The following is a 9,470-nucleotide window of genomic DNA, read 5'->3' as shown; positions in this document are numbered from 1 at the left end:
ACTCGACACTGTAAAACTCCACTGCCAATCATGAGTGAACAGGTGATCCGCTATGGCGACCCCTAACCGGGAAAAGCCAGAAGAAGAAGAAGACTCTCTTTAAACACCTCAGACCTTCAAATAAATATGAAGACTTGCAAAGTAAAAAGTCATGGGCATTCAGAAGCCATGCAGCTGAAACACTATGTCCTTAAGGGATCATTTGCATATATTCCATGGACCTCCACTACAGGAGGTTTAAGGTATTAGACAGTGAAAACTCTAGCTTGGCTGGATTTTTCTTGCAGGTTTTTCATGTGAACAATTAAGAGTCAATATAAATGTACGAGCAGACATTACATTACACACTCCTGTGGTATGCATTTTAAAAGTAAGATTTTTCCACAGTTTCATGGTCCAGCCTTCCTGAAAAGAAAAAGAAAATTCTGGCAATCATTCACGGCTTTACTGCTAGACATTCTGTCACACAGAATCTTGGATCTGCTGATTCTGTATTTAGCTTGCACCATAGTCACAAACTGCACTTATGTTGCAAACACAGCATTTCTAATTGCTTATTTGGTTTCACAATAATAGTTTGTTGGTGACTTTTTGTTTTTAAACACATTTTTTACAAAATTACTGCTGCATCTTTATACTCTAGAAAGTCCAAATTTCGGACTGCTCTTAACTACACCTACAGTCACAGCATTTACACTGGATGCTGTTCACTGCAGCTCATTTTTTTTGTCAGGTGCCATTATGCTGTGAAGCAGCTGCCTGCAATTTTGTGCCGATTACATGAAAATAAAGGCTACAACTGTAAACGTATTTTCTCACAAAGTCTCATTCTTGCATACATTTAACTCATCTATTATCTGCACACACACCATACATCTATGGCCTTTTACAGCATTAATTCAAATTATCTCAACAGCCTGCATATTATGTGACTTCTTGATTAGAGATTAGTTTGTTGCATAAGGAGTCACACAGTTACCCAATTACACATTTGTATGCTCTGTCTCTTAATTCAATGACATACACAGCAAGATTTTCATGAACCCTTGAGTTCTGGTGAAAATAAGTGTCACAGATAAGATAAATTATTCTTTGGCTTGCAGCATGCCTGAGATTTACTTTTCAGTACTGCCAGTTTGCCTTCATCATTGTTTTACAGAAAGTATATTAAACATGTTAGTGGTTTCATCTGATGAAAAAACATGGCACAGGTGACATCCTGTGACTTGTCCCCGAGACCAATTACAGTAAGATACAGCTCAACATCTTGAATTGGCGACTTCCAGTTCACTGACAGTTTCCTCTGCAATTGGAAAACTTTTTGATGGTTGAATGGCTGCAATTTTTGAGCCAAAAACTGAAAAATAAAATTACTAAAAATTGTTCCAGTGCAGGAGTCTAACTGGATATTTTTTTGAGTGAACGAGAGCAGTGAAATTCTCTGTGCAGTTCAACAAAAAATAGTTTCCACAGAAAAAAATTATAAAAACAGACCTTTCAGGAGAAAGAAATACTGCCCAAGTTTCACTCATACTCTCTTATTTTTTTCTGCAAATGATAAAACATTTACAAGACTACAGGACAAGAGGCTCCTTTTCCATATCATACACAGTTACTCCTTGGGAAATTTTAAAACCAGTCTGGATGACAGGCTGAATGACCACATATTTTCATCTGGGATATGTAGGGCTCACCTACCAACACGGTGACACAGCTGAACTTCTCAAAGGTGTTTTGGCTGTAAATGTAGTAAGATCCTATGAAGTAATGGAGAAAACAAATTTAGGCTTTTCCCTATTTGACAGGGGGATGTAAAATGTTACTTCCGACAACTATTTTATAAAGTGCTTTCAAACAACACACTAATAATAACTAAGCTGAGATGATACCATGTTCTATTTACAACTGAACAGACACGTTAACAGGTCATGATGGAACATGGAGTTCAGAGAAAACACCAGCAGATATAAATAAATGCTTGTTCCTCAGCTCAGAACCCATCTCTCAGCCACTGAAACGTCATAGCACAGGCCCCTGAAGAGTCACAGCAGTAAGTCTGAAAGAGGAGCAATTTCTTATTTCTCAAAGCAGATTATAAATGATTACATTCCATTTTACTTTCCATTTTTTTTGGAAAAAACAGAGTACCCGCAAACTACAACATAGGAGGTAATCCCCTGAAATCTGAAGAAGAAATAAGGGAATCTAAGGACCCAAGTAGATAGTCAGCTTTCCTTTGATAACCATGTTGCCAAAGTGGTTAAAAAAATCATTCTATGTGACCCATCTGATCACGAAACGGTTTGCATCAAGATCTAAGGATGTAATGGTGCCACTCTACTCTTCCCTCATCAGACCCATTATTGAGTACAATGCACCAATTGGAATGTACCTGCCTAGACATCTCCAGCAGCTGGAGAGACCACAGAGGTACCTAACCAACAGGATTACTGGCCTCAAAACAGTTGCCCTATGCAGCACGATTGAAAAAGCTAAGACTGTTCTTTGTTGCATACCACTTTCTCAGAGGCAATCTCTGTCTAACGTACAGAGCCATGTCCAACCCAGAATTGTTGAACATGCTCCATCTTAGCAAAACCAAATCTACTCGAGCTACACGCTCTAGGGATATAAACCTCAACACAACAATGAATAGAACATGCTGGAGGGATAGATTCCCTTTGCAGAGACTTCCCTATGGAACAGGGTCCCGATCTACATAAGACAGAGCCCCTCACTATCACTCTTCAAGAGGAACCTTGATGAGTGGATGGGTAACAGAAAGTTCACACCGGGGATCACACCAACAGCAGTACTAGATAGGGGCCAAGGGTACTAGCTGCTAGTACAAGGGTCTAGGGAACTACTAAAGGGGCGTTGAATACCGCACATCATGGATGGGCTAATTTAATGCCTTTGGGCAGATAGCCCAGTACCAACCTATGAACCTATAGTAGTTGATGACAATCTTTTTGCAGGCTTTGTTAAATTATTTAATAATTTATGCATCCTTAAATAGTTGGACAGAATCGCAAAATCATGCCTAAATCATAGCAATTGAGAGGGATACTCAAAAATACCAACTCCCCCATTAGAAGATTAACGAGACTACTAATGCTTCTTAAAGAAATAATGCATCACATATTAGGTATGCTGTAACAGTATTTTCCTATTTAACAGCTCTGTCTTGCTGTTCTGTGACATTCAGAAAATTGTTACTTGCTTGCTGGCTTGATTACTTATTAAAATTGGCTTTTCATCCAATACAGAACACTTAAAACCATCACTGTGAAACACCTTAATGTAATATGTACTTAATGAAATTTCAAGCAACAAAATATAATTAACTTCCAAATTCAAGTCCACAGCTAAAACAATAATGGGCCTTAAAGGATCAAGCTCAGAAACAGCAACTATCAGTGCTGATACTATCCTCACAAAAATGTGGCACAATACAACACACACATTTTTCATTAACTGTAAACCCCCCCCCCACACACATTTTTGTTAGAAAACGAGTGTCTCTCAACTCAAGAATACGAAGTAAAACCTCAAAAGTAGCTACAAACTTCTTGCTTAAGAATAAAAAAAATCAAAGGCACAAAATTAAAGGCATTTTTAAAATGTTACCCTAAATTGACTTAGAATTAGTAGCTGTCCCACATCCATCACTGGGTCTGCCTGCCACACCACTCTACCCCTGAACTAAAACAGATTGTACACGGGGTCAGAGAGTAGCCTAAGGGAGTCTGGGATCATACTGTAAAACATATGGCCATTTTTTTCCTCTATTTAGTCTACTATTACTTGCTACCCTGTCATATGTACTAACAACCTGTGTGGAGTCAAGCAATGGGCAGACTGTACCAATCCACTCCCCACTTCTGTAAAGAGCATGTCCGTCCTGTAAGGAGCACATGTCTGCATGATGCAGCTGTTCCTTGGTTATAACACATTGTGATTGGTTTGCTTGCCTCTGCCATGAGACTCCAATCACTTTGTGTGCCCATGCACACTCCTCCCTAGTACTCACTGAACCCAGGCCGACTGGCTACATTAGGGCTTTATCCTTCTATGTCACTGGAGTGGCACTAAATTCACTTAGAAAATTAATAAAACAACATACCCTGTACCAGCATGCATTTTTCTGAAGAAAAAGCATCGAAGTGTAGTACCTGCCATTACGGACTTACTGCAAGCGTCACTGATTAAAAAAAAATGTTATGAAGGTGGGGACAAAAATATGGACAAAATCAAGAACAGTTAATATCTCTCAAGTAAATATCATTATAAGGAGCATACCTCATTCTGATTTTAGAAAAAAAAAAATCAATGTCCCCAACGAATAAGAATTGTAACTGATATGGTAAATAATACTGCATCACATTTATTAATGAAAATAACTTCTTATAAGTATAGTGCAACACATTGTAGCCATCCTGTGAACTTCCTATTTTAAGTTATTAGTAAGCGGAGCCCGTTGGTATAAAACATGGAACAGATAATCATTTATTAAAAATTACGCACTTCTTTGGAAAATACTTCCCTTTTGTGTGAAGCAGAGTTCGTCCCTCACCCTATTCAAAGGTAACCTATATCACTGCATGGAACATCGAAAATTTTAACTGTACTCGCATCTATCTTCCGACTGGACAGAGAGGCAGTTTGCAAAGGCTCTGCAACTTTAACATAGCGTTACCACCTGTCCCACTTTGTGAGGGACAGTCCCTCTTTGGGCAGTTGTGTCCTGCGAAAAAACTGAAAAAATGGCAGACGTCCTGAGATTATTGTACGAAAATATTTCCTAAGTTTTCTTTCATAGTTTCATAAAACAGTTATTTTTTCTCTGAAACACCTAAATGTTACATGAAATAGCATAAGCAACTCAAATGCTACACGAATACGCTTTTATTTTGGCAGAAAGGTGAAGTTCTATCATTTGTACTGGTCATGGGTAGGTTTTGTCCTGCGAATCTAACATTTCTACAGAAAATGTCCCACTTTGAGCATTTGAAAAGGTAGTAACCCTACTTTAACACGACTGTATGCTATATATAAAATTGCTATATGTAGGTTATTTATCATGCCATTACTATATGGAAATACATGGTTAGGCTTAAAGGGGCCTCTTGGGGCCGTTAGCCTAGTAGTTACCTACTACCCCAATTCCCAACAGAGATAGAGTTCCACATTTTGGGAGATGGAAGGCTGAGAGATATGTCAGCGGAATGAAGAGAAACAAAAAGGTCACGACACACGAAAACGTTTTAAATGCTAGCATTATTCACTTGGGAAGTTGAAAGACCTACGCATACCGTCTCGATGACATCCACAATTTTTGATTGCTATACAAAGTTTGTCACAACATCGACAGTTTAAGTTACACAAATTTTCACAGATAGAAGTCTATAATAATAGGGACATAAAACTACGAGTACTAAATAATTGTCAGCAGGACAATAACATATATGCACAAACGACGCCTTCCTAGAAGCTGAGAAGAAGCGCCAAGTAGAAGACAGATTCAGCGTTTTGCATCCACCAGTTAAACGAGAAACGCTTCCTTCAAAATGCAAATAAACCGGAACTTCCAAACGGTGCAGCAATGCTACCTATATCAAATACTTTGTGTCCAACTCTATGAAATAATAAAAACAATGTCTCAACTATACCAGTCACTCAAAACCACACCCCCTAACTCACACGTTCCCAACTGAGCTGGGCAACCAAAGCATAGTACGATTACCCATGATGCCAAGAACAAGTGACACTTCCCCGGTGACGTGTCTCGACCCCGAACGATAGGAAGACACAAAAGCGGAGTGCGGCTTCTGAGGAGGGTTTCTACTCTTTTTTTTCCTGTCTGTTGTGGATTAGTGTCCCGCATTACTTTTGAAAATAGTAACTGTAAAGTGCCGACCCTATAATAATATGGGCGCATTATGTATTAAGTTGCTGCCGAGACTTTTCTTGCTGATGGTTACTCTGCCAGTAAACCTAAGTTTCTATCTTCCGGGTTTGGCTCCTGTCAGTTTCTGTGAAGAAGAAAAGGAAGGGATTTGTGAGGTAAAAATATATGTTGATTTTTGTCTGAAATAGCAGCTGTGGTGTTATTTGAAGTTCTTTATACTTTCACAGTCTCGCGTTGAAGTATTTAAAGTTGGGCCTGTGTTAAGTTCTTGTATATGTTTTTGCTTGACTAAGGATCTGCTTGTCCGTCACCTTTTGAGATATAAGGAACACGTCAGAAGTAACAGGTAAAGGAAATATTCTAAAGATAAGCCGTATGGAATATATGCTATATTATTTAGTGTGTGCGAGTGAGGGAGCCTTGTTTATGTTGTGAATTGTCCTTGTAGCGTCGTTTTATATTTTATTTGTACGTACGTAACAATATCGTTATGTATAGTGTCTATTTTTTTTTCCTGAAACATTAAAATTCTGAAACAAGACCAATATTTACAAAAATGAACTTTAAATTAGAATACAATGTAAAATATTATGAAGCACAGTTTTAAAGAACAAATAAATTGTAACTGTTTACAATATTTACACGAACCTGAGCATGCCTCTTAACTGTCCCGGATTTTGGAGGAAGGATGGTGAATTGCACTCATAAAATAGTGTCTAAGGGCTGTAGACTTATTTAACTTAAAAAAAAATGTAAATTAGTTCACCTTTTCTTAGTCTGTCTGTCTCAAGTTAGTAATACTAATATTTTAAAAATATTCCTGACTCCCTGATTTTTTTCTGGATTTGTTCCTGATTGGTTGAGAACTATGAGCCTGAGGCCAACAAGGTTATAATAAAACAAAGCGAATGTAATAAGGAGTCCAAATAATTATGCAGAAGATGACTATTCAATAAGGGCCAAAACCTTCATCCAAGGATTGCTCCATAGCTTATTTGGATACATTTTTTTTTAGTTTGACTTATTTAATTGTAACTTCTTTTAGAAGAATAAGAAAATCTTCAGATTTTGTTACTGAAGATTTCCAGTTGATAGTAATTAATTACTGCCCACTGCAAGTATGGTCCAAGTTAAATAAGAAAAGTCTTTCTTTTGTATATCAGTTCCTAGAACATTAAAAACAACCATATCTTTTGTTAAGATAAACATATAATTCCATAATGCTTTTAAAAAAAATCTTGTACATTTACCCAGAAGTTTGGGCTTTGTATTTGAACACTACCCCCCCCCCCCCCGATGTGCAGTGGCAAGGACTGCCCAAACCCCACCCAACACTCTGTGCATGACGTTTATTGTTGGTGTATATGTGAATAAACATAAGAAGATCTTTGTCAGCAAAATGAATATTCGAAACATTGAAATGTACTTCATTCAAAATACTTGAAAAATGTAGGTGTATTATTTTGATATGTATAATCACACACAAAATGTTTCGGCCGCCTGACAAAGTGCCTGGATATATGTAATTTTCTGAACATACAGAGAAACAAGTTAGTAAAATAGATGTCCCATGTTAATTGCATAAAAAAAATAAAGTAAATGCACTACATTCAAAATAGTACAGTTTTACATCCATTCATATGTATTTGTAGCACTATATCTGTGCATCAGCTAAATGTTCTTTACAGATGGTAGTCAATATTACATGGGGGTGCAGCAAGGCCTGCCCCTCTGCAAAAGCGGTTACTGTACAAAAGTATACTAAAGAAACGTGGGGGGGGGGGGGTAGGAGAGCCTGCCCCTTTACAAAAGCGATTACCGTACAGAACTATAGCAAAGAAGTGATTTTGGTGAAAACTTCTGCTTTATTTGTATGTTTAACTTTTATATAGTTGTATTACTGTGTCTAAATGGGAGCATTATAAACGTAGTTAAGTTGAGTCTTGTCATGTATGGGAACACTGGAAACTAAAAATGTTTTACAAAAAAGGTAGTCAATTTTACAGAGGGATGGGAGGTTGCTGCTTGAGTAGGTTACAAGGTCTCACATGTCCAGTGTGTGACAGCCATGGTTATCTTATGGTTTTTTTATGTTTAATATTATCTCAAGGTCTGGTTGAAACATGTTGCATTAGTACTGGAATACAGCAACAGTGTGGGCAGCAAAACGTCAACTTGTTCAGACTGTGTAAGTGCTGAGTCTGAAAGGCTATGAATTGAGATTGTCCTTACATTTTTAATAAAAGAAAAAAAAACACAGAATAACTCTCCCAGAATGACCGTTTTATCAGAACGGCACAGTACGAACATATAATGAATATTCCCAATGAGTATTCACAATACCACTTGCAAATCTGCATGGCTTGTCAGTCAGGCATGATTACCATGCCATGTCACATGGCCTTGCCCTGTCAGTCAATTTCACAATGCCCATTTCTGCGCAGAAATGCCGGTGGGGTAGTGTTGTAATACAAAGCCAAAATTTGTACTACTTAGTTTCATATGTTCATAGGTGTATACTAGGCTTACAACCACAGAGGTCTTTATAAGCCTAGCCATGCATCCCAAATGTATGCCACAAGTTAATATATTGCCTTTTTATAAGTCTAGCTAAGCTTCATAAATACAACCTGCAAGTTTATTGTGCCTTGGAGGTTATTTTAAACGCTATATGTAAGCTAGGGCAAGATATACAGACTGGCTCTGCCCTTCAAAGAAATAAGTGCTAGACCCAGGGTGTATTTCCAATTTCCCATCCACTGCTCCAGGTTTCTCCTGAATAGAATTAGGGAACAGCTCTGCTTCACATGGGTGGAAAGCCTGTTCTAGAGAATGGGAATTTTCAGAGACACAAACAGTTTCCTCTAATATGTCCTGTTTATGTTGCAAAGTTTAAATCTATATGTTGAGTAATTCTGATGCCATTAGGTTGACAATCAAAAAACATATGTGACCAGTTGGCTTTAGTTTGGTTATTATATCTCCAACATACAGACTGATTTTTTTTTTTTTCATTTTAGCAACACCAGCAGGGGTTATAAATTATCTAAATAAGTATTTCCAAGTAAATATACTCCATTGTAGGGACCAAGATGTATTTTTAATAGAGGACAGTTGTTGCTTTTTACTTTAGCCAGTGAAAACTACAGAAAAATCCTTAACGAAAGTTCCAAAATTTCTCTTCCAATTTTGTGTGAGAGAGAATGTGTGTGTATGCATGCATATCTATCAGTGCATGTGTATGTTTACATGGGTCCCCAACATTGACTTGCAAATCAGCAAGACCAGAATGTTGAAAGGTCACAGTTTAACTCCGAGGAAAGTAACCACTGGGCCACCATGGTGACCTTTGCCCTGTTCTCCACTGTATTGTGATCTCTTGGTATATTTAGATGGGGGGGGGGGGCGGCTTTGGTGTTGGGTTGGTGGGCTTAGTTTGCTTCCATTTATATTTTAGTGATTGGTGGCCCAGTGGTTATTTTTCTGGAGTTAACTTGCAACATTCCGGGGAATTTTGGCATTGTGAACTTTCAATCTCTTTTTGTCGTGACATTTTAAA

General features: G+C 37.8%; 1 protein-coding gene across 1 annotated transcript in view; it reads left to right on the top strand.

Annotated features, from left to right (window-relative positions):
- Positions 1 to 5,752: 5,752 nt before the first annotated feature.
- The window catches only part of TM9SF2 (transmembrane 9 superfamily member 2), a 1,342,976-nt gene continuing 1,339,258 nt past the window's right edge, over positions 5,753 to 9,470 (top strand). Inside the window, exon 1 of the mRNA XM_044071229.1 lies at positions 5,753 to 6,066. Within this exon, the coding sequence (XP_043927164.1) occupies positions 5,932 to 6,066 (135 nt within the window). The 5' untranslated portion in view covers positions 5,753 to 5,931. The remainder of the gene's footprint in view (positions 6,067 to 9,470) is intronic.

Source organism: Protopterus annectens, chromosome 5.part0 (assembly GCF_019279795.1).
Source record: "Protopterus annectens isolate FY-2018-M chromosome 5.part0, PAN1.0, whole genome shotgun sequence".
Classification (NCBI taxonomy): Eukaryota; Metazoa; Chordata; order Ceratodontiformes; family Protopteridae; genus Protopterus; species Protopterus annectens.
This window is presented reverse-complemented; position numbering and strand designations above follow the sequence as displayed.